Genomic DNA, 26,613 nt, shown 5'->3' with positions numbered 1-26,613 from the left:
TTTAGATTGTTCAAGTAGTTGTTCATATAATTTATTGTAGTCATCACGCCTGGTAAACCATCTAATCTCAACCAAATGGTTGAGCCGGAAAAAAGTATTCTGGCACTTCCTGTTGAGCTTTTCTGGTTCAAAATATTGAAAATAAACACAGAGTAGGTCGAATTTTCGTCGATTTACTGAAAATCAATGACTTTTTTGTAAAATCGGAGAATGTAATGCCATAGATAAATCATAATTGTAACTAATATGTCTCTTCTTGGTTTAAAATATTTTAAATTGAAGTCACAATCACTTTTCTCCTACGGACAATAATGTTTACATTCTTTAAATCCGATAGAACTGCTATGATATTAATGACTAGCAAGAAATTATGTCAATTATTTGTGTTTTTTTAGGCTTTACGATAACCACGTCTGTAAATTGCCCAAATATTTTTTTGTCAAGCCTACTCTGAGCAGAAAAACAAAAAAAATATAAATGGTTGAGATATAAAGGTATTGGTTGAGTCTTTCTGTCACAATGTTGAGACTTTCTGGTTGCGCTGTACTATTCGAGTTTACCTTTTTTTACGGTTAACCTGATTCATGTTTTCTGTCTGTGGTAAATCTAAATACACTCAGATACAATTTTAAGCATTACCGATAGAAAAATGCATGCCTTACAAATATAAATAAGATTATTTTACAATGGTTATTTATTAATATGATTTGGATGAATTCGATTCCTAACAGACATCAAAATTTATTTAATGCCGAAAATGCGTTCATTTAGAAATGAAATAGTTAAAAACTAAACAATCGAACAGGACCCCTTTTCTAGGTTTATTTTATCGTACACATTATTTCAGGTAAAAGGTGGTGATAACTTAAATATGAGTAAAAGATGCCATTTTTGTCATTATAATACTTATCACAAAAAAAATATGATTCGATTTTAAAATCGCTTTGTAAGTACTATAAGGGAGCTACCATTTGATTTTTATGGGGGGGGGGGGGGGGGCTAGGATGAAATTTGAAAAAAATAGGCAGGACAGGAGTTTTGAGTAAAAAAAAAAAAGACAGGATGAGACACTATGCAAAAAAAAAAAAAAAAGGCAGGATGACAATTTAGGTAAAAAAAGTCAGGATAAACTAATAAAAAAAAGGCAGGACCGAATAGAGTGAAAAATAAAAAGGCAGGACAGAGATTACAACTAAAAAAAAATGCAGGACAAAATTTTTCATCCTAGCCCTCCCCCCCCCCCCCCCCCCCCCCCCATAAAAATCAAATGGGAGCTCCCTAAGTGACGTCCAACTTAGTGTAATCACAGGTGTTGTATTGAAATAATTAAAACTTTAATGTTTGTTCACAACTGCATTCAGGGCAAATCCTTAATATTTGGTAATATTCAGTAACATTTATATTATAACCCGGGCCCCGTCACACTAGGCCGTGATCGCACTACGATCTCTAAAAATATAATGCTATTGGCGATCGTAGTGCAGTATGGTCGTGTTACGGTCTTGATGAGGTCTTGGCATTCGTGTTGAGAGTAGCCAACTTTTATTAATTTAAACATGTTCAAAACAATCGTGATGCGTTCGTGGCGAAATCAGGTCGCAGTTCTGTTCTAGTCGTAGATTTTTTTAGTCTCGATTACCCAGACGCATATTTAAATATATCTACTTTGAAAAATAAAGCGGCTGAATGATCGAGACTAAGATTTTTTTAGCCTTGGAACTGTCAGGATCAGTTCCAGGTTGAACTGTGTAAATCGATTCTAGGTATAGAACTTACCAATGACCAAATCAGTTCTTTGTTAGAACTGTTCTAGCTAGAACTGTCTTAAAAGTGTCAGGAGATAGTTCCACATTTGTCCACTAGAACAGTTCTCCTTCAGATTATGACAGTTAGGGGTAATCTCCATTGTATGTACATCTCCTTTGCAATTTTTTAAATGAGAATAACTTTTGATGAAATGAATGAATTTAATGATTATCCATTTCTGAATATTAATTCAGTTTTCTTTTGAAATATTTTAAAATTGGATTCGACGTAGGTAAATTGTGGGAGATAGTTAGTTTGAACTCTGGCCTTGTCAACTTAAATTCTAAAAAAAAATTGTGTGTGTCTATGCTAAGCATGCGATATCTGCTAAAAACTGTGGTCACACCTTACCAGATAGCTCGAACTAACGTCGAAAGGATAAACAAAAGTTTTACATTTACACAATTTTTGCATCCGTTAGGAGTCCGCGATGTAATGACCAAATAAAACGGACGTGTAATATGCCGAAAAATGGGGTGGAATAGGAATAAGAAAAAAAATAATGTCAGAATAAAAAGCCAATAATTTTGCCTGATCATGATTAAGAAGTTGAGCCAAAAATATTAATGATACCAAAGAAAACTAACATACCAATAATTGATTTTTCTTACGCGATTTGTTTTCAATTTGTATGTATCCGTTTTATTATCAATGTTCTTTCTGTGGTACGATTGCCAATGATACAACTCTCCACAAGAGACCAAAATGGCACATAAAGTAACAACTAGAGGTCGCCGTACGGCCTTCAGTAATAAGCAAAGCCCATACTGCATAGACAGCTCTAAAAGGCCCCGAAATGACAATGTAAAACAATTGTAACGAGAAAACTAACGGCCTTATTGATATATAAAGAAAAAATGAACGAAAAACAAATATGTTACACATAAAAAAATAAATAAATTCTAGCCCTGGAGATGTCAATTACAACATTATTGACGTTAAAGATTCTGTGCAAAACTGCATCTCAAACGCTAGACTTAATCTCCAGCGTTAGAACTTTAATACTAGTACTTAAAAACACAGCTATTTACTATTTAGACTCTATTACAACCAAAGGCCTCGTTAGAAGCTGTTGTGATAACTACAGACAAGATTAAAATGACTGTTGAAATGTCAAACAATATACGGCAAGTTTATGAATTTTGACAGTTGTATATGTAATTGATACTAAGCTACACAAGGTCATGTTTTTCTCTGACTGTTTATGACGTCTTTACACTAAATTCATTGGATGTTGGATGTGTACGGATTGATAGTTTAGTCTTACCTGCATGATTTTTTTATTAGTTGTTAGTGGCTTTGAACTAGCTGTCAGATAACTGCGAGTACTCTCAGATCTGTTCCTATTGTCTTTTTGTTGTCGGGATGTTCAAGAACCCGGCCACGTCCAATTGTATGTTTGTCCATCTGATGAGTTAAACCTTTTTCAACTGATTTTCATAGTTCGTTCTTATGTTCTTATGTTGTACTGTTATATATACCACTGTCCCCGGTAAAAAGGGGGGGGGGATTCCGCTAACATGTTTAACCCCTCCACATTATTTATGTATGTGCCTGTCCCAAGTCAGGAGCCTGTAATTCAGTGGTTGTCGTTTGTTTATGTGTTAAATATTGAATCATATTTGTTTTTCGTTATTTTTTTTTTTTTATAAATAAGGCCTTTAGTTTTCTCGTTTAAATTGTTTTGCATTGTCATATCGGGGCCTTTTATAGCTGACTATGCGGTATGGGCTTTGCTCATTGTTGAAGGCTGTACGGTGACCTATGGTTGTTAATGTCTGTGTCATGTTGGTCTCTTGTGGACAGTTGTCCCATTGGCAGTCATACCACATCTTCCTTTTTATAGTTGAAAATTTCATTCACCAGAAGATCTCAACATTGTTCCAGAATATCTCAACCGATACCAGAAAATCTCAACATGACATACTTTATAACATATTTAGCATAATGAAATTATATTAGTAAAGAAAAAGAACAAACTATAATTTTATGTTTATAATGTTTTAGAAAAATACTAATTTACTAATATATATGCTAGTTTATCAATGATATCACTGTCATTTTGTCAATAGCAGACTGCGCTGGCCATATTTACCTGCTAGAGAAAAGTCATTACGATGTCATTTTAAATCCCATTCATTTGGGGCAATATGCGCAATTGTTTCTCCATAGGCCGTAATGGTAACGTTTTCTTCTGTTGCTCAGCCCATATCGTAAACTTGTGTATGTATGATGGCTTGTTTCGAAGCTGAGACATTTTTACATATGTGGTTAAATTTTCGGGGTACGAAGTGTGATTCATTTTTCCGTAATTTAGCAAACCCCGAGTATCCTTTTGCGATGTGGCTCCTCATGGTAAAAAATCCCATTTTTAACACAATAAGTTCTTTGAAATTTTAATACTTTGAACACATTTAATAGCTCCATGGTTTTTACACATTTATTCTGTGTTCTCTTACTTTCTAAATTAACACTAATGGTTCAGCTCAGTCATTTGTTTATCATAGAAATGTGTCAAATATCACTACACAGAGATTTTTTGTTTACACGTGACTTTTGTGTTCCTCATTTGAAGGCGCGTTAGGGGTATTGTCCCATTTGTGTTATACACGAGACAAACTGTAATTCAAATATCTCTGGCATGACATTCTCCGATTTTACAAAAAACGCATTGATTTTCAGTAAATTGACGAAAAGTCGACCTACCCTGTGTTTATTTTGAATATTTTGAACCAGAATAGCTCAACAGGAAGTGCCAGAATACTTTTTTCCGTCTCAACATTTGGTTGAGATTAGATGGTTTACCAGGCGTGGTCATTGTAGATCAATCTGAGCGCTCGTTCATGCAGTTTTTCATTTTTTTGGGTGTTGCGCTCGCTACAAATATGCCATGTGAGTGGACAGTAACTTAAGTTTGACATAATGAAATAATGGTAAATTGTCATTTTTGCTTGCTTGTTCAAGTGTAATCCAATTTTTTTCAGAACATTTAACTGTCTGGCTGCTTTTTTGCATATATTAGATATGTGTTGGTTAAAGCCAAGCTTAAAATCAATGGTTATTCCAAGTAGTTTGACTTCATCATCGCATTTGATGTTATTTCCAATTAAAAGAGGGATGAAAGATACCAAAGGGACAGTCAAACTCATAAATCTAAAATAAACTGACAACGCCATGGCTAAAAATGAAAAAGACAAACAGACAAACAATAGTACACATGACACAACATAGAAAACTAAAGAATAAACAACACGAACCCCACCAAAAACTAAGGGTGATCTCATGTGCTCCAAAAGGGTAAGCAGATCCTGCTCCACATGTGGCACCCGTCGTGTTGCTTATGTGATAACAAATCCGGTAAATAGTCTAATTCGGTAGGTCACATTCATGAAAGGGAAGGAGATCGTAGTTACGACGTAAGGAACATATTTAAGTTAAAGACTATGTTGTTTTTGTGTGTTTTATTACCAATCGCTATGGCTTGAAATTTTTCGAGATTAGCCTGCATTTTATTTTGTGAGAACCATGAGATTAGGCTGCAACCATTTGATTTTCTGGGGGGGGGGGGGGAGGGGGCTATGGTTTTTTTTGGAAAAAAAAGTTTGTTTCCAGTTTTTGGAGAAAAAAATAATTTGTTTTTGAATCTGAGAAAAAAAAATTGTTTGTTTCACCCTCAGCTGCCACTATATGTAATGCTAAAATTGAAAGAAAAAAATTGTTTTCGACTTGTCGCGAAAAAAATAGATTGTTTTTCGCCGCAGGCGAAAAAAAAAGTTTGTACAGAAAAAAAAACCATAGCCCCCCCCCAGAAAATCAAATGGTTGCTGCCTTAGTGAACCAATATCTTCCTCAAAGGATTTAATAACTGATGCCAAAGAAGATCCAGATTTTGAAACGGTATTTGGGATCATCTGCATAATTATATAAGTCACAGTTGTTTAGAAAGAGAAAAATATCGTTTATAAAAATATTTAATAAAACTGGGCCTAGTATATAGACCCCTGTGATACACCTTTATAAATGTCAAGCATTGGGCTAATAGTTTGACCAATTTTAACACATTGTTTTCTACCAGTCAAGTAACTATCTAGTAATTGGAGAGCAGATTCACTCAGACCATAGTGTTTTAACTTCATGAGTAATAAATCATGAGGTAAGCAATAGAACGCTTAGTATAAGGTTCATTAAAGTTGCTGCAATGTATTTGCCATTGTCTAAGGCTTTCTTCCTTCCAGTCCTCAATTATTCTTAGTAAAGTGGATTGACAGCCGAAACCTGCTCTAAATGCTGCAAGAAATGAGTCAAAAATATTTTTGAAATGTTCCGAAAGTTGCGTCTCAATGGCTGTCCCAAAAATTTTGGAAATTGAAGGGAGTACACTCACTGGTCTGTAATTACCCTTTTAAAGTACACTGTTTTTTTTTATGAATCGGTGCCGACTGGGCAATTTTGAGTTAGTCTGGAAAGACTGAGGTAGACAATGACTTAACAAGATCAGTTATTGGTTTTGTAACTACAGGTTTAGCATAGTGGAAACTTTAAGTGATAAACACACACAGTCTTCGGAAATGATCAAATGACAATAAAACAAATCACATGATATAAAAGGGGGATCCGGGGGGGGGGGAGGGGGGGTCATCCCCACCTCCTTAAATTTGAGAATATGCTAGTATCTTGTAAACGGTCTAAATCCCCACCCCTAAACCATATATATTCTTGAACGGGACGATAAAACAAATTTAATGATGTAAAAGGGAAGTCCCTAGGGGTCGCCCCCACCCCTTTCAATTTGAGAACGTGCTAGTACCTTGTAAACGGTCCACATCCTCATCCCTGAACCATATATATTCTTGTAGGGGACAATAAAACAAATCAAATGAAATCAAAGGGAAGTCCCTGGGGGTCACCCCACCCCATTTAATTTGAGAATGTGCTATTATCTTGTAAACGGTCCAGATCCCCACCCCTAAACCATATATATTCTTGTAGGAGACAATAAAACTAATGAAAAGAAATAAAAAGGAAGTTCCTAGGGGGTCACCTTACCCCCTCGTGTTTGAAAACTTGTAAACGGTCCATATCCCCACCCCTAAACCATGTATATTCTTGTATGGAACAATAAAACACATCAAATGATGATAGGGAGAGTCCATGGGGGTTACCCCCACCCCGCTCAATTTGAGAATGTTCTACTATCTTTTAACGGTCCAGATCCCCACCCCTAAACCATATATATTTTTGTAGGGACGACAAATCAAATGAAATGAAATAAAAGGGGTCCCTAGGGGTCACCCCACCCGGGTCCCCCTCTTGTTTGAAAACTTGTAAACGGTCAAGATACCCACCCCTAAACCATATATATTCTTATATATATACTATCACGAGACTTCGATCTGTAGCATGTGTGCTATCTAGTTCAATATACATCTGTATAATTTTTTTTCTAATATGCAACCGAATTTTTGTTTGTGTTCTTTTTTTAATTGTTCATGAACATTAACAATGTGTTAACTGTTGATATTTATAGCCTTTTTCTTCTTCGCTGTGAATACCACTGTCACTCTAATATAATTATAATCAATTTAACTATTGTCAGTTTATTGTCTTAATTTTGTATGCCATAACCATTTAATGTAAATGTGTTTGTGCGAATAAAATATTGTCTATTGTCTATTGTCTATTGTCTACATGTACATTTTAACAAACTTAACTAAGTTGGTAATTGTCTTTCTAACATATGTATTCTCTTATTCTCGGGTGCTTATTTCGTACTAATCTTTGTTGTTTTATTTTATTTTAAAATTCATGAACAGTTTTTATTGATACAAACAAGGACGTATATATGTTAGTTATATGTCCTTGATACAAAAAAAAATATTTTGTTGGAAGTTTATCATTAACTTATTTTTCTTCAATTTATTTGATATAATATTCATTCTTTATTCAAGATTATCACATGTTTTTCATTGATTGTTTACCTTTTTATCTATACAGAATACAGGGCCTGTTGACATTTCATTCAAGAATAATTACTATCCCATAGGTTATCACGTGAGCCCCGGATATGCACATTAAAAGTGATAGTAAAAGATACGCAAGCGTAACCCTCCCACACGCATGCGTACTGTCGTCTATCGTGTTATCAGATGTTTCCTCATGGCAGCAACGAAACGGTTGTGCATTGGTTTCTCCTCGAATTGGAAAGATAATACTGCTAAGAATTCAGGATCTAACAATTCCAAAAATGGACAGTTGTGTAAAGTGGAGAGCCTTCTTGACATTTGTGCAAAAATTGTGGCCGAAAACATACCGTTTCAAACGGTAGAACAGAGATTTGACCGAATTCCAGAGCCTGTTCAAAGTCGAATTGTGTTTTGGTCATTTCCGCGTAACGAACGAGATATTTGTATGTACTCATCGTTTGCTGTTTGTTCGAAAGATGGTTTAGATAACCAGAAACTTCCCTTTCACTTGGGAGTAAAGCTTCTTGAAAACGGTGCTGTTGACAATGTTTTACAAATTGGTAAGTTTCATTTCACCACACCTCTGACTTTTTATGAGGGTATGTCAGTGCGAGTATGTCATGCATGCCGGCAAAGTGTTTTTGATATAATTACCTCATATTGAATAGTAACAAAATATTTTTTAATAGCTAATACACGCAATAGATCAGTTTTTACTGACTGTCCTGAAACAGACAAAACTTGTAAAGTCCAGGACACTATTGATTCGTCAACCGTTTCACAACACTATCAATAGCAATAGTTGACTGTTCACACAGGAATTTGAAAACAATGTTCTAAAGTTTTTATTAATTCATTCAGACTTATAAATAGAATAGATGATGAAATTATCAATCAGCATGTCTTTGAAGATAATAGAATTTGTCTTTGTTCCCCATTATTATATAATAATTTGTGTAATGTATGCCATGTAATTTTGTCTGCCATTGTTTGTGACAATCCAATAATCAGTTTATTGATCAGATCATCACATTATCACCTCTGATTGGTAACCCAATTAATCTGCAGGCTTTATTCAAAGGATATATGGTATTGATTTTGAACAGAAATGCCCCTGGAGTCATAATCCCTATAAGACTTTACCATTGGATATTGAATCAAGTGCTAATGCTCTGGTTTCTTCATTAGAAGGAAACCTGGTGAGAGTCGAAATCCTGCTTTAAATAATATAACCATTTGTCATGTTCAAAGAAGAGAGCCTGTTAATTAGCCAGTATGTTGCAACTGAACAGGTTTTTATGCTATTTCCTTGTTAATTTTGTAAATTCAAATTGATTTTACAGTTAAGATCTATTAAATTGATTTTCAGGTCCAAAATTTGGCTATAAATATTACTTTTAGTGCATGCCTTCAAAACTAATAACCGATTTTATGACAGAAGCTATCCTGCAGCTAAAAGTTGATTACTTTTTTACAGTTTTATAGGAAGTGAGTTGGGGACATTAACCATGTCTCTAGGTCCAACTGGACATAATTAGTATGACTTCAGGGACAAAATCTAGAGATTGATCTTTGGTGTTCTATGTGGTCATCATTATTCATAAATGAAAACAAATCATTCAAAATATGTCAACATCCCAATAAATGTGGTTCTATATATTCCTCCAGGATTCATATAGTCTTAATAAATATCAACTACTATGACCTTCAGGTACAGTGTACATGAAGGTTGCACAGTTATACATTTATGATATGTTAAGCCGTTATGATTTATACAAGTGCAAATAGACTCCAGGGACAATTAATTTTAGGACATATCATGAATATAAATATGTATACAAAAATTGATAAACACACATTCACAGTTAATTTTTGTAAAGACATTATGATTTACACAAATGCAAATAAACTCCAGGAACAATTATCTTTAGGACATATCATAAATATGAATATATATAAAATAATTGATCAACACACATTGACAGTTAACTTTTGGAAAGTGGCTTTGATTGGTCTTAAAAATTATCCAACAGATCAAGCACCTTTTGAATTCTAACTTGTACATGTATGTACATTTTTGTAAATATTGTTACAGGCGGGCAAGTAGGGGTCGTGTGTACTTTTAACTCCGTATGATTGCTTATTGATAGTGTTCCTCTACTTAGTCTTGTTTTAAGTGTAGTTTGTTGACTCCAGCATTATCATATATAAAATGATGAATCCAGCATAAAAGAATGACTTTTATTCTTGTCCAGTATGCATATACATGTATATATATATATATATATATATCTCAATAAATAACTCATGCATATACATGTATCAGCAATAACATAGTATAATCATAAATTGGAATAGTAAGATGCTGGCCTTCTGAACCCAAGATGTAACTTTAATATACCGATTTACAAGACTTTATCCTATCAATCATACAATAATGAGAGAATGAAATATGCTTATTATATTTATTGTCCTTATGTAAGCTTTAAGTTTAATATTCCAAAAGATGTAAAAAGATAAATATAGACTTGAAGTGCTATCGCATAGCTTAAGGTAAAATAGCTTTATTACAAAATGCATCCTGTACCTAAATAGCTTTGTTGACTTTAAAGGTTGTTTTGTTTATTGTTCTGCTCTGCTTGATAGCCAGATACGATATGCCAAAGTGCTAATGCGACGCTGTATTTATACTTGACGGTGAAATACATCCGTGACTCACAGAACTGAAAATCTACTATAACTTTGAAATACTAAGGAAAACTCTGGCTCATGTCCCAAAATGTCGTTATAGATCCATAAAATCGAGAAAGTTTTCCTTTAATTCCAATAAATAAGTGACATATAAAATATAAACCTTAAAATTCCATACTCTTAGCCTTATCACCTACGTTTCTATCTGACGTCATTGAAATCACAAAATAGTTCCTTAGCGGCGCTTCACAAAAACGTATTTAACGTAATTATATCCTATTACGAAATATCCTACACATCGAAAGGAAGGCCATCAAGTAATTTAATTTTATCTTAATAATACTTTTATGCATTATTATAACTTTATAAAGAAGTACCGTTACCCGGAAGTGACCATTCGTTGGAATGGCAACTTCCAATACGTAAACAAGCACTCGCCACGATGGAATTTAAGGGAAAACTACCTCAAAGATGTGTCAAATAACACTGAGACTGAATGAATAGGTAACAACAAACATGTTTTATAAACCCATTACCCTCTGAAAGTGTGAATTTAATGTAGACCCGTGAAAATCGTGATCAAAGTGCCTGTTCACTGACAGTTGAATTTTACCGCTATGTCAACTTGATTATTTGATAGACGTTATGTTATCTGATAAAAGTGGTACCAGTTATTGAAATATGCAATTTGATCTACCCAAATTGAGTTGCAAAAGTTGTCTTAGTGTACATGTATAAAAATCATCTAAGACCGTTATTTTTCAGGTTTTCAGATATTGATCCCAATAAAATTTTGAAATATAAAATGTGTTGTTTCTTTGTGATAATTTTCAATACCCATTTATAACAATATATATTTATTACACACAGCTATTTAAAAAATGCATAGTATCCTTTATTAAAAAGTCATGCATTGTATTTTTCTTTAAAAGATTTTAAACCAACATATACATATATTCATAAACATGCATGTTTAAATGTTTTGATAAAAGATTGACATTGACCAAGTCCATTGTTGTCTGGTTGTTTATTTTCTCCTTAGACTCTCATTTAGACTAAATGTCCTTGTGTGTTCTTCTGAACGTATGCATGAAATACTTGCACTTTGTCTGACTTTGAAGTTAAGCAACTTTTACAATAAATACAATTTTCCCCAAAAGTTTGCCACTGGAAATTAATCGAACAAGTGTAAGGGGAGATTACTCATTGAATTTTTATTGTGTAGGCCAATGTGTACATGTAGATAACTTTTTTGTAGATTGATTTATATTCTAATAAATCAGACTACACTACATCACAGTTCTTAAAGAATTACTTTCCTTAAGGCACAAGTTTTTGTCATGTGCCAGGTTTTGCATACATTTAATCATTAATGCTATTGATAATACCACAGGTATTCCGCAAGGCTAATGACAAAGCCAAATCTCAATTAAACCCACATTTTATTATATATACAGAAAATCTTTATTGGGCTCAATGACAAAAGGCCTTAACCTTTCCATGTTTGTTCTGGTCAACAATAGATGGAATTATAACTAAAGGGTATTGGTCATTTTTCAAAAGTTACTTGAGTAAAGGTGTGACCAGCTGGACATTTGTGGTGGGACAAAGTAGACAGCTAGTCTCCAATGAGTTAACGATTAATTTTTATAAGTGATAGTGTTTTTTTTTATTTCCTCCACACATTTCGTTGTCAATCACATTTCATTTCACTCTCATGATTCAATAGTACTGACTTTTTACAATATCTATATAACCAGCTCTACTGGATTCAATGTCCATTTTGATTGTCATTAATTTTATTGAAGGATAGATATCATGCTACATGTGTACATTGTATGTTAAAAATTAAACCATGTGTAGAATAAGAATTTAATGATTGGAGATTATTTTTGTAAAAAAAATGCAGAGTGGAGTTTATGAGTTGCATAAAACAGACATTGTGACATTTCTAGATTTTTCTTTTTAATGTTTTTCTAGTATATCAAGCGTTTAATCTATTTGCATATATATGTAAACATCAGCATAATCTCTAGTGACAAAAAATTTTTTGCATTGAGCATTGATGCTTTTTTGATTGATTTTTTTTGGGGGAAATAGCTTCATTAATGACAATATTGGATGAATACCTGTATGTCCATAGTTTAAAAGAGATCTGTTACATGTTGGTTATTAAACTTTCTGTGCTATATAAAATGAGTACATCAATAAGGCCTGAGGCTTATGTCTTCAAAGACAGATGCATGATCCATTTATTAATAAATGTGATGCATATAAATGTCTATCTTAGATTTATCCTAAAATCTTTGTAACTATTTAATCTGACCTGGTTGCCGACTTTTCCATTCAGTTGTTTTTCCACAAAACACATTGCATACATTTTTTAAAAGGTCAACATCAATCTCTCACAAAATGTATAGAAAAAAATCAGTCTTACATCATGAACATTGTATGTGGCCATTCTTTTAAATCTTAAGACTTTACTTTATGAGTACAATGGTGAATGGTAATGGGTGTTTAATGTGCCTCTCGACAAAGTAATCAGGTCATTTCGGTCAAAAGGAAATATACCATTATATTTCAAAAACAACCTTTCATAAGCCTGCAGATATTAACTTATTTTTGTTTTTCCTTAGAATAATGATGAAGGTTAGGTTTGTGTCTTGTTTTAGTAGACACAATTTTGGGGATCTATAAACCAAATTGATAATTTCATGGACTTAAATATTAAAAAGAACATTTTTCTCCTGAAAATATATGTATATCAATATTTTAGCCAATGAGTATAAAACAATGTAGGATTTATATTTTTAAAAGGAAATTGAAAAAGTTAAGAGGTTTTGACTTCTTAAATCATCATCTGAATTAAATGAATGGGAGTGAGCTAGATGACTAAAGTTGCATTTGAGAGTTTTTTCCATGAAATAAGATATTGAATGGACTGTAGTGTGTTGTTGTACATTGACAAGTTTCTGAAAAGTTGCATATATATCTATAGTGATAATAATTAGGTATTTAAAAATCTGATTATTTGCTTGTAAAGTCCCAATACATAAAGCTTTTTTTTAACCATTTATGCATTTGATATTTAACCTGTAGAAATAGGGGTCACATAAGAAAAGGGATACATGTATACAATTCCAATTATGCTAAAAGTAAGTCTTTAGATTCTTCAGTTTTAGTAGAAAAGGGTGTTTCATTTTCAATGATTATTTAATTTTTCTGAAAGTTTTTGCAGAAAATATTTGAATTTCATTGCTATAACAAAGAGTTTTAGGGCAAGGACTTTTTAAGTCTGGTAATTAGATAAGTAATCATTAATAATGATGGCTCAGTAATAATATTAATCCTGTGAGAATTATTGACAGGTCCTTGATGCTGAACACATGAAGATAAGGGGACATATGGAATTCTTCACATGTTTATATCCCTTAGCACCACAGTGTTGGCAGATATCCCAGTAGGTTACAGCTGGTTATCAAGGTCACTGACCCTTGACCTTAGATTACCTTCACTGCCTCTGAATTAAACAGTTTTACTATGAGGAGTAAAAATAAAAAAAATAAATCAGATTATCTTTGAATGAACCTTTTAAGTAGGAAAGATAAAAAATATTAAATTTAAAATAAACAAATTAAAAAGGGATAAAGGTAAACATTGTCTTTCCCTCTGTACCATTGAGGTCAGTTTTAAACTTGCATGCACTCATTGAATATCAGTGAATTTTGTGAATGTTTGGTATGTCAATATATAAAAACTAAATTATTCAATACGAAACATTACTTATGCTACAGCAGACTTTGGTTGGTTTCAAGTGAACATATTTACATGATAATACAGATTATTTATATATTTTTATAAGTATTATGATAACTTTTGGCCCCACAACCAACATAATTCTCTATATTGTTTTATTGTAATGATAACTAAGGGAGAGTATTTATGTTCATTCACTGCAAATTTGTGAATGACATTTCTAAGGTCATAATAGGTGTAGTGCATTCATTATTGTTGCACCATTTACACACAGAATTATTTAGTAAACTGCTGTGTAGTTTGTGGGAGTTTGATTAATTTTTGTTGTTATCACATAAAATAAATGTGATTTGCGATTTTCCCATACATTCCACTTGTGATCAGCATTTAATTAACTTATTTTATGTTTTTCTTAGAATCAAATTCTTTCATTTTAAATTTTTTTTAAATATTGTTCTACTAGTTTAATCATTTTCAAATAGACTTTGACTCATTAAGACCCCCAAGCAGATGGTACCCATAGTTTAAAGGGCTTGGTTGAGATTTGTAGTGACAAAAACAGTATTGTTAACAGACAATAAAACTAAGATTACAGGATCGACAAGTGGCTTGAAATTTCTCAGTGGACATTCAGTTGTTATTATAACAATTTGACTCATTTCTTGACCACTAAAGGAATTATCATAAATCATTGAGTTAATTACCGTAGCCATGGACAGTTTAGTGGACTGTGATAATACCAGTATTTCTATAGGAGTCCTGTGCATTGTCAGGCTACACCTGGTCAAAGTGATTGTAACAAAAATTTGAAGAATTTCTAATCAATAATGTTTGAATGGATAAACTAGGATGTCAATACAATTATCTATATTGACCAGAGTATCTACTTATGTTGTTAACCAACATTAGATTATATATTAACATCTATGAAATATTCTGTATCAAATATGAAATACTTTCTTTATTTGCTTTCCAACTGAACCCCAATTTTAAATGGTTCTATACCAACTGTACTGTTATTATAGATTCATCACATTTAGTTACAAAGCATGTGCATCTTAACTTAAAACATTTTAATAGATTTGAACTTGTACTTTTTCAGGTTTTCATTTAAGTGGTACAGTTACAGAGCCAGCCAATCCACTATTCTCAGGAGAAACAGACAAACTATATAAAGTTTCTATCAGCTTTGATCGGTGAGTGTTCCTCAAGTGTTATAAGCGCCAGGATGTTTCATTATGATAGACTATAAACTTTTGATCAACTTGAGTCTTAATTATTTTTCACTAGAAATATGTGAAGGAGGATTACTTTGTACCCTTGGTGACTTAGGTTTGGCCTAGTGTGCCTTTTTGAATTATTTTATCTAATTGAGTGCAATTGGTTTTGATTATTTACCAAGTGGTACCATTTACAAATATATATTCAATATTAAGACATCAAGGGGGAAATCAACATTATTATCCACCATTTATAAATAAACGAGTATTGTGTGAAACTCAATATTCACGACACTAAAGTGGGAAATCAACATGACTATACACCATTTGTAAATCAACATGACTATACATACACCTTTTATAAATAAATGTATTGTGTGTAAATCAATTACTTGAGACATTTCAGAAATCAGAATTCAGAAACCATTGTTTTTATCAAACATATATGTAATCACTTTGTCTGTGTTTTGTATTCAAACCAGATGATAGGCATAAATTTCCTGTATTAGAATAGAAAATGGTCATTATATATTATAATTAAACCCATATCAGACAAATAAGAACTAAAAATTTTGTATGTATGTCTGAGGTAAAACCAACCCATAAATCTTTACACATACTTTAATGTTGCAATAATTTATACTAGGGGGAATTCCTTGATGTTTAAAACTATCAAATTAATAAAAAAATTGAATTTGCATTTATTTTATGGTATTTTAACTGAAAGTTTAGAAAGATGATAAATGCTAAGGAACATAAATTATTCCAGAAAAATGATTAAAATGATAATCTATGGCAACATATTATTCTAACCACTTCTTTGTGTATCTTATATAAAGGGTCTTTATTTCCTTTATTAAATAATTCGACAAAACAGTCTGTACCCTATGACAGTATTTACATATATACAGCAGGTACATTTGAGGTTGCTTTTTGACTTGGTACATGTGTACAAGTAGCAAGAGATATATTCACTTGTATTATGAAAGACATCTGTATAGTAAGTCATTGAGCTAGTTGATGCAGAATTGCAGATACACAATGTAGTTATTGCTTCCTTAATAAAAGTTCATCAATGTAAATAAAAGCTACAATTCGAGCTAGGTCATACAATTTAAATATGTAGCACAATGAATAAGTTTGACCCTTGAGAAAAGAATGCATGATCCCAGCCATAATTTTTAATGACTTCAATATGTAAACACTGACTGGTTTCTCATTAATTTTGTAACTTATTCAGAATTGTAATGCATGGTATTATTCTATTTACATATATGCAAATGATTCAAGTAAAATACATGCATTTGTAATAAAACTTTTCTATTTTGAGATCATTGTAAATTCTGAATGTCAAAAATATGGAGTAGAACTTAAACAAATATTTGACTTCTTTTCTTTATCTTGTGTTTCCTGTTTTTTTAAGGCACCCCATGTGAACAAACTCATGAGGAAAAGTCAAATAACATCGATCAACTCAAAAGTCTGTATAATTTTGATTTTGTCAGTGACTAAGATGTTTATCTCCAGGCTGCGTAGGATTTTGATCAATGTCACAGAGGCACTTGTCATTTGAATTTTGTGTACACAATGATCGGGAACAAACACTGGTCTATACAGACCAGATTATATAAATCTTACATTTCCTATTGATCAGTCATTATACTGACTTCATGGCTGTCGGGGGAAATAATTGGATATCCAGTCCAAGTTGACAGACCTCAAGGAAAATAGATTCACGGAATCTGTAATAAAGGTTTATTAGATTGATTGGTGGAAACCGTCTTTATATCACTGCACTCAACTGTAATTTTCCAGCAAATGGGCCGGTCGATCTTGGCGAACATTATATGTTTGAGATTTTTTCTAATACTTTACAGCTTACACTCACTGATGTATATAATGCAATATCATATAATGCAGAAAATTTTGAGTATAAACAATAGCTGCCAATCACAATAAACATGATAACATTGTGTTATTTGTAAATAATGATTTGCCAGGTATCTCCTTTATGTGAAATCACTGTATCATGCCAGCAAGGCTTAAATTGCATCAGTGTGTCAGTCTTTCAATAATTCATCCCTTTAGGTCTTCTCAAATATGGATTCTCCATTCTAATACTTGAATAATGTGGAAGCAAACTAATATCTTTTGAAAGCTTGATGAACTAATGTCCTCACTTGAGTTCAAACTATGAAAGTAAACATTGCCTTTGGGTAACTTTGTGTGTGGAATTACACATTAAAGTGTAGGGCACACGCAAACTTGTGTCTTGGTTCCATTTGGATGAATTAAGTGTTAGGCTTTAAGGCTTTAACATGTGCATGATATGTTTTCTCATTTTACATTTACTACCATGGCCATTTGAACTAGCTTTGAATTAAATTTAGCCAGAATTAAACCATTTCAGTTTAATAGAGGCAGACAGCCACAGACCTCACAATTTAAAATAAAAATTGAATCCCTCTACAGTGGCGGATCCAGCCATTTTAAAAAGGGGGGTTTCAACTATATGCTCCCATTCAAATGCATTGATTGTCCCCCCTTGGATCCGCCAATGCTCTAACCAAATTTGTAATTAGGTTTAGTCATTGCTTCCTACAGTGTAAAAATGCTAAGATAAGAAATTGTGGTACATAAATTGATACATATAATGTTACTTTTTGTACTATGAGCATTTCATTATTGGACCAAGCATTGTTCAAGTATTTTATAAGTAATAATTGTAGAATAAGTTTTAATATCAAATATGAATGTAGTCACTGTCAGATTGATCCACTTTATGACATATGGAATATCAGTAAATAAAGGCAGTACACTTGACCATAACCCCACCCCATCCGTTCTAGGCAGGTTATCTGATGGTTAACATGAAGTTGATGTCCTGTAAAATGTTGTTTTCATTCTTGAGTTTGTAATCAGGAAATGGAATGAAGTACATATCTACGTAAATTATGATAGATAAAGATCATTGTCCTATTAAACATTGCCATAATATATGATGTCCAGCAGTATAATATGTTAAGGTACAGAAAAGATGTGAGCCTTTTTCTAGAACATCTGGGTGAATTAGTTTTCCATAAAAAAGTTTTCAGGTACAAAGCAATATGGTAGATGTTTTGCATATGTCAACTAGAACATTGTAATTTTTTGGACGCTTTTTTTGTTGTTGCTAAAAAATCATAAAAATAGTGAGAATTTATTTCATTTTGCCCATATTTTTCAAATCTTATAAAGTAAGAATACACATGACCTTAATAACCCCATCCTTTTTGGGCAGGTTATCTGATGTTTAACATTAAGCTGTGAAATGTTGTTTTCATTCTTGAGTTTGTAATCAGGAAATGGAATGAAGTACATATCTACGTAAATTATGATAGATAAAGATCATTGTCCTATTAAACATTGCCATAATATATGATGTCCAGCAGTATAATATGTTAAGGTACAGAAAAGATGTGAGCCTTTTTCTAGAACATCTGGGTGAATTAGTTTTCCATAAAAAAGTTTTCAGGTACAAAGCAATATGGTAGATGTTTTGCATATGTCAACTAGAACATTGTAATTTTTTGGACGCTTTTTTTGTTGTTGCTAAAAAATCATAAAAATAGTGAGAATTTATTTCATTTTGCCCATATTTTTCAAATCTTATAAAGTAAGAATACACATGACCTTAATAACCCCATCCTTTTTGGGCAGGTTATCTGATGTTTAACATTAAGCTGTGAAATTTTGTTTTCATTCTTGAGTTTGTAATCAGGAAATGGAATGAAATACATATCTACGTAAATTATGATAGATAAAGATCATTGTCCTGTTGTACATTACCATGTCCAACAATCCCTTCTGTTCAATTTCATAAGACACAGAAAAGACATGAGCCTTGGACTCAAGCTTAGGGTTTTTTCTAGAACATCTGAGTAAACTATTTTTCTATATAACATGTATAAAGAATAAAAATTTTCAGATCCAAAGGAGCATATTGTAGATGGAGCTTATTTGACAATTAGACCATTGGCAGTTTTTGGACAAGTTTTTTTGGACAATTTTCTGCTAAAATTTATTATATAAATTGTGCGATTTTCTTTTCTTTTGCTAATGAAAGTTGAAGTAAACCCTCTACACCCCCTTTTTGGATAAGACTATTGGAGACAGCCATTTAATGACATAAATTACAAAAATCATCTAGAGGTCTTATATTGTCAACCGTAAACAGGTTTTTGTACAAGATTTCAAGCTTAAAATGGCCCTGGGTCTAAAAAGTTAATGTTATTGCCTCACTTTTATAAGCATTGTTGTCTGCTCTATGGTCGGGTTGTTGTCGCTTTGACACATTCCCCATTTCCTTTCTCAATTTTATTAAGCAGTTGATGTTAGGAATATTGTGTCTTGTGAATTTAAAGATCCAGATCATATAAACTCTTTAATCTTGGCTTTATGAGTATGTATGTACAAATGTAGTTTTATTCTGCAAATTATCCTGAACACCAACAAGAAAATGTAGTTTTATTCTGCAAATTATCCTGAACACCAACAAGAATTATAAAACTCAAAAATCTGTTACAGGTGTAAAATAACTTCAGTAAAATGTGGTTGTGGAAACAAAGACATATTTTGGTGCCAGCATGTTGTTGCCTTGTCTTTATACAGAATACGCCGTGCAGAGAGTGTAGAGCTTCGTGTGCCAATATCAGGTGAGCCTTAATAGCAGTGTAGAAAAGGGGGGGGGGGGGGGGAAATGATTCTGTAACAATTACGAAAGAAATACTGAGTACTACCAAATTCAATGAAAAATTTTACAATTATAACAACTTAAAAGAGTAAAAGTAATTACAGTTCAGAAATAAATATTAAAGTTCAGGTTTCATGACAAGAGAATTTGAATTGATCAAAGTTTGTTTATTTCTTTTTCAGAAACATTGTTACAAATGAGCCGAGAACAACTCCAAAAGTTTGCACAGTATTTAATATCAGAACATCACACCGATGTGCTTCCAACTGCTCAAAATATTGCTGACAAAATTTTATGTGCTAAATCTGAAATCAATCTTCTTCCAGGTAAAGTCATCTTTTTCTGTTTCAAATACTGGAAATTGAGAAATTATTGTGATGTTTTTATTATTGTGAAAAATGATACAGGGTTATAATTGCAATAATTTAAACTCGCAATAAGATTTTTTTTTATATGAATAAGATCAGATTTTTGTCAGTATCGCGAAAAATTAAAACCACATTTTAGTCTGAAATGACAAAATCACAATAATAAATGCAAACATTAACATCTGATTTTACAGTATTCAAAAACTTCATAGTTTAATCAAGGTACAATATGTAGTTTGAAAAGATGTCAGAGAAGATCATCAGTTCTGTTCTGGATAACCTTCAGTTCTCATTCGTTTTGCTAACATTGCTTACATCCCCCTCATTTAGTCCCTGGTGGATAGTTGTCTCATTGGCAATCATACAATATATCTTATTTGTATACAGATAATGCTACATGTTATGGTTATTAAGGTTGGCCTTTGGTTTCTTATTATAAAATTAGGGAATTTATAAAACTGTGTGACCTATTATGTCAATAAGGTTCAATTAAAATTAGACTTCAATGTTACATAAAATATAAGTATAGGTAACCTTTTTAATGGAAGTCATGTTTCACTGGGGAAAATGTCATAGACATGCAACTTCTGAATTATGTTTTAAATTTATCTCATCCTCCATATTAACATTATATATACATTAATTGATGTTGCCGATATGTTAATAGTAAAACACCTCTTACGACCCACACAACTTAAAGTTTAATTACCTTGGTTTTACAGATATTTACTGTACATATGGTTTACAAAAGTACAGATGGACTTTTTTTTCAACAAGAGTCTATTTCCTGAATTTATTTTGTTGGTCATGATTTATTTATAAAAATACAATTATTTGTGAAATTTGATATAAATGTAGTCCCATAGCTTAACCTTGTGTATGGTATTTAAATGAACAAGCTACATGTACTGTAAATACATGAAGAAAATATAGTTGGGTGAAATATTTTAAAGTACTTAAAAATACTTCTTAAAACTTGGGTACAGGGATTATGAGATGAATGTAGAAAACTTGGGTACAGGGATTATGAGATGAATGTAGGAAAGACATATCTAATGAAGCCCCTTTCTTACCCTTCTTCAGAGTCGCAGTGTAATGCCATGAGTTTGCCTTCACAATTTTATTAATGTTAAACAATTAGTTCTGCTTGCACCTTTGTTCTTGATTTTCTCCATGTGTACAAACACAAATCTGTAATTTTTTTTTTAAAGAATACTTAGTGTGTCACCCAAAATAATCTTGAAGGTAGACAAAAAGATGCCTATCTTAAACTGTATCCTGCCATGTTTAATTTTGTTCTTGTAAAACACAAAGAAATCTATTATCTTTACCAACTCACATAAAGGACAAAGTAATTAAGAAATTGGAGAGGATGATAATTAGTTCATAGTTTATTATGTAGAAAATGTGTTGTTAAGTCATTGTTGTCATTCATGTTCTCAGACTGATATTGGCTTGTCAAATAAGAGATGTAGAATTAAATCAATTAGACAGCAACCCAACACTATTCAGTGGCAGATCCAGGGTATGGGCATAGATGATGTTCACTTTATTTGCTGAAAATTTTTGTTGATTTGATAAGCTTTGAATTATCCCCCTAAAATGTTTTGCTTTGTTCCACTTATAGGTATATCTTTAGTTTCCTCTATCCCCTCCCCCCGTTTAAAAAAATACTAGATCAACCCCTATAATTTATCCAAACATACAGTGTAAAAGTTATATTTGGTAGAACATTTACATTGTATCTGCTTGTCTGATCAAATTTGGATTAAATATTCAGGTATTTTGCTATTTCATTGGACTTCTTTAGACTTTATTTGGTGGTTTTCCTTTTTCCTGATAAGGAAAGTATTAATTTTGTTGAATAGTGAATTTCTTTCAGTAATAAAGACAGACATGAAACATTGAAATTAAATGGAATTTTGAAATTCTGAATTTTCAATCTTCCTTGTCAAATTAACTCATTATGTCCTTGTTTCTATACAGATAACTTTGAATCAGACTTATTTCTTTACCATACAAGTACATAACTATATAAATGTACCGTAACAGTCATTTGCACTTTCATATGATTTATCAATCAGGTAGGATTCAGTACATGGACTGGGAAAATCGTCATTTTGTTCCCTTTTCAATGTTAATGTGGCATGTCCAAGAAGATTATTCTGGTGGTTTTGAGAGGGAAGTCCTGTCAATAAGATCCTATCAGTGTAATGCCTCAATAGACTCATATACCAGTGGAGGAAAGACTTTATTATAAGTCTATATTAGTCATACACTTATAATGTTAATTGAACTTTTCATCAAGAGAAAGTTGAGATCTTTTGTGAAAACATCCTATTTTTACAGATCCTTAAACATTTATGTGGGTCGGCCTTATAATTAAACATTGTTTATTGGATTGAGATAAGGGGATCTGTAAAGTAAATAGGATTAGGGATCTGGTCAGTGCTGAGATAAAGGCTAGTCAATGCATTGTATACAATGAATTAATAGTATATCCTATATTTGCACATAAGAAAAGATTTCATGTTTGCAAATTCACAAAGAAAACAGAATTTAAAAATGCTAATATTTAGGTGGAAAGAATTTTAAACATTACCAGTACATATTTAAGAAAGTAATCTGAATTAGCTAGCATTGCCAAACACAAAACCGTAAAACACTATTCCCATGTTACTGGGTTCTTTGTTATGAAAAATCTATTTAAGATAATTTATTTAACTATAATTTTCTTTTATCCTATATTATAAAGCTATTGATTCAACTTGGCGATTTATAAGGTTACAACTGCTTAAGGATTTTAAGTCAATACATAAAAAGAAGAAAAATGAGCTTAGGGTTGATTTTGATCATATTGTACTTATTGACTAAAACTTGGAGGCCAATGTTTTCACTTTTATGCAGAAAGATTTTGTGATAGGGAGTTATTGAACACCACCGTGAGTCAGTCTGGTTCTCGGCTGACCAAGCAGAATAAATGTTTCTAATTAAACATGTTTCCCATTGAACAAAATATAAAACATTATCACCCAATCGTTGGTAATGTGTGAATGGAGAGAAATGGTCTCTTTATCAATACGACAGCCTGTCTTTTCACAGTGAGTTCCACAGCATATCACATGACCAGTCAGGTGGAAACAGTAATTAAAGTTACAACAGATCTGCAGTAAGAGAAGGAATGGCAGAGATGCACAAAAACATATTTGTCCTCGAATGACTGGGTTGAGTTACATGTCACTTATTGACATGAACTAAATAGTCAATATTCTGTCCTTATAATATATTTGTTCTATTGACAAAAGAAAGTGAAACTGTCATTAAATCTCTTCAGGACAGCTACATAATGACAATTTATTGGTATTTTCTTAAAATAAGGACAGTAAATGGTTGAAAATGACACTAAGGCTATGTTCATCATACTTTCATTGTTTGAAAAGCTTGTTTTTTCCTGGTTAAATCTTTCTTTCCCAGGCTATTGATTTGGCCGTGTAATCTGACATTAGTTCTGCCCATTGACAAGTATAATACAATGACTTGGGCTGACATGCTAACACATCTTCTTATAAGATATGATTACAAGGCATTCTCGAAAAATTATTGACAAAATTTGAGTTTTCATTGATCACAATGCAATCAATAGGAGCATGTATTTAAAGTTGTAATATAAAACAAAATTGATACATTGATTTATGAAAGATCTACAGGCACTGGGGTAATAACTCAGCCTATTGTACATATAATTACTGTCTCTTCTTTTGTTCAAAAACCAAATAACTTATTACTGAAAGAAGCATCCACGTTCTGCATAATTCATCTAATTTTATGTCCTTTCTTCCATAAATTCCCAAAGTGACAATCTAATGAAAATTGGCAGCAGGGAGAGAATCTAAAGCTAGAACAAGGACACTGTGCAAATGATGCAATATTGAATTTCAGATAAATTGCTCTGATGGTAGTATTGTATTTCTCTCAAGTCAAATTTATACAGAGCATTGTTGTTTTAAAGGTGATTTAACAAAAAAATCCTTCATACAGTTGAAACGAGAATCAAACATGGATTTCATTGATTTTTCTGTTGTCTGTGAAAAAAATGCAAAAAACAATATTTATAAATGATTTGTTCAGCAACTGTAAAATCTATATCTTTTTCATTGAACTGCTTAAATGCAGTATGTAATAATTATTCTAAGTAGGAAAGGGTCAAGTCCTTTTCTTTTGTCACTTCCTCTCAAAGAAGATTTTTAAAGTAGGTTAGGTTTTAAACAGATGTGTTTTATACCCCAGATGTGACTTGAAATCTTTTGTATGGAGAACATTACACATGTGTGCTGCAGTGAAGTGTGCAGACCACACATTTAGGAGAACAGATAATCACAAATTGATCACTGTCATTTGCAATGGGGTGGTATGATACTGATAGAAAGAAATTAAAAACCTTTGATTTGTGATATTGGGATGATGTTCCAAGGTTGGAAATCTTTGCCTGTTAAGGAAGGAGTTGTATAATTATTGAACAGCTTGGCTTCTCTACTTAAGAAGTGTTGTTACTATTTTTTTAATTTAATAAAACGCAGTATACATGTACCAGAATTCGGTTGACTAAATAATAGAACATTCCTATCATTTTCTTTTGCATGTTGACTTTAAATAGGAATACCTTGGAGCCAATCTGTGAAAACTTATTCACCAATCTAAATAACTGTATTACAATAAAAGTTTAAATTTACACTAGGTGTGTGGATTGTATTATAAACCTATGTTTACAGTATCAAATATTTCCTTAAGATCACAAGCAATCATTTGATCAGTTTAATTGTAACAGGCATAGCTTTAGAATGAGTGGACTGGTCTTTTTTACAAACCACCTGATATTTAGTTGTTCTCTTCGCCGTATTGAATATCCTATTTTTGGTTGTATACATTTAATTGCATTCAGTGTTGATCAGTGTGAAGTACAGAGCATTATGTATGAAGGGGTTTGTTTGATAAAAATATCTTTTTCATCTTGACTGATTTTTACCTAGACAAGAACTTAGACTTCACTTTGTAGACCAAAAAGCTGTTTACATTTAACAGCTGAGAAATGAACACACAAAGAAAATGCCCTAAATCTACTCCAATTTAAACTTTTCTATGGTTGTCTTTTATGGCTGGAGTGACATCGTATAATAAAACTATGAATATATAGCAACTTAAACATTGATTTTATAGGAAATGAAGGATATAGTAAAGTGATTGAACAGAAATATATTTGGAATGTGTGTATAATTTAGGTTAATGATCAACACACACAAACACATATTTATATACAAAACCCTTAAGTCAAAAAACCACATGGCAATTATATTAACTTTAGAAATCATAGCAGTATTTTATCAAGATGAAGGCCTTTCAACTGTCACTATGTAGAAATTAAGTGGATTTTATGGCAACCATTTAACAAGGAAAATGTTCTTCCATGTGAACAAGATGTGCGAATACTGTTTAGTGACACATTTTAACATGCCAACATCTCAGTGCAGTACAACTTTGTTAATGCTTGAAATAATTGTTTGTGCTTAAGACGTTAGTAAAGAAATTGATAAAAGATAGCATGCTATAATAGTTTTGTACTAAGTGTTTTTATGGTGAAAATGTTGTGTAAAATCTGTGCAATCCACACTGTCCTAATCAATAGTAATTACATTAAAAATTGTATCATTTAGAAACATCACAGCATTGATTTATAATCAAACGAAAATTATGTCTTGCTTAAGGTATTGTTTACTGAAGCCTCATTTTTCAAGGACTTGGAGAATATCGGGCTTCATTTGGTGAAAGGCTTTCTTATAATAATCTATATTATTTGTTAATAAATCAGCAAATATTTGAATAATTAATCACTCCATATGGTAATGTAGTGGAAATAATACCTTTTTGTCAATAAAATTTATTAATAGTTAAAAATCAACTACTTTTCTTCCAAAACTTCTTATATGAGTGATTTTTGTCGAGCCTGCAACTTTTGTTGCAGAAAGCTCGACATAGGGATAGTGATCCGGCGGCGGCGGCTACGGCGGCGGCGGCGGCAGCGG

General features: G+C 32.2%; 1 protein-coding gene across 1 annotated transcript in view; it reads left to right on the top strand.

Annotated features, from left to right (window-relative positions):
* Window positions 1-7,937: 7,937 nt before the first annotated feature.
* The window catches only part of LOC143055854 (zinc finger SWIM domain-containing protein 5-like), a 34,842-nt gene continuing 16,166 nt past the window's right edge, over window positions 7,938-26,613 (top strand). Inside the window, exons 1-4 of the mRNA XM_076228909.1 lie at window positions 7,938-8,329; window positions 15,319-15,412; window positions 20,003-20,130; window positions 20,351-20,494. Coding sequence (XP_076085024.1) covers window positions 7,963-8,329; window positions 15,319-15,412; window positions 20,003-20,130; window positions 20,351-20,494 — 733 coding nt within the window. The 5' untranslated portion in view covers window positions 7,938-7,962. The remainder of the gene's footprint in view (window positions 8,330-15,318; window positions 15,413-20,002; window positions 20,131-20,350; window positions 20,495-26,613) is intronic.

Source organism: Mytilus galloprovincialis, chromosome 1, assembly GCF_965363235.1.
Source record: "Mytilus galloprovincialis chromosome 1, xbMytGall1.hap1.1, whole genome shotgun sequence".
In the NCBI taxonomy this organism is placed as follows: Eukaryota; Metazoa; Mollusca; class Bivalvia; order Mytilida; family Mytilidae; genus Mytilus; species Mytilus galloprovincialis.
Note: the sequence above shows the minus strand (reverse complement) of the source record. Positions and strands in the feature narration are given on the sequence as shown.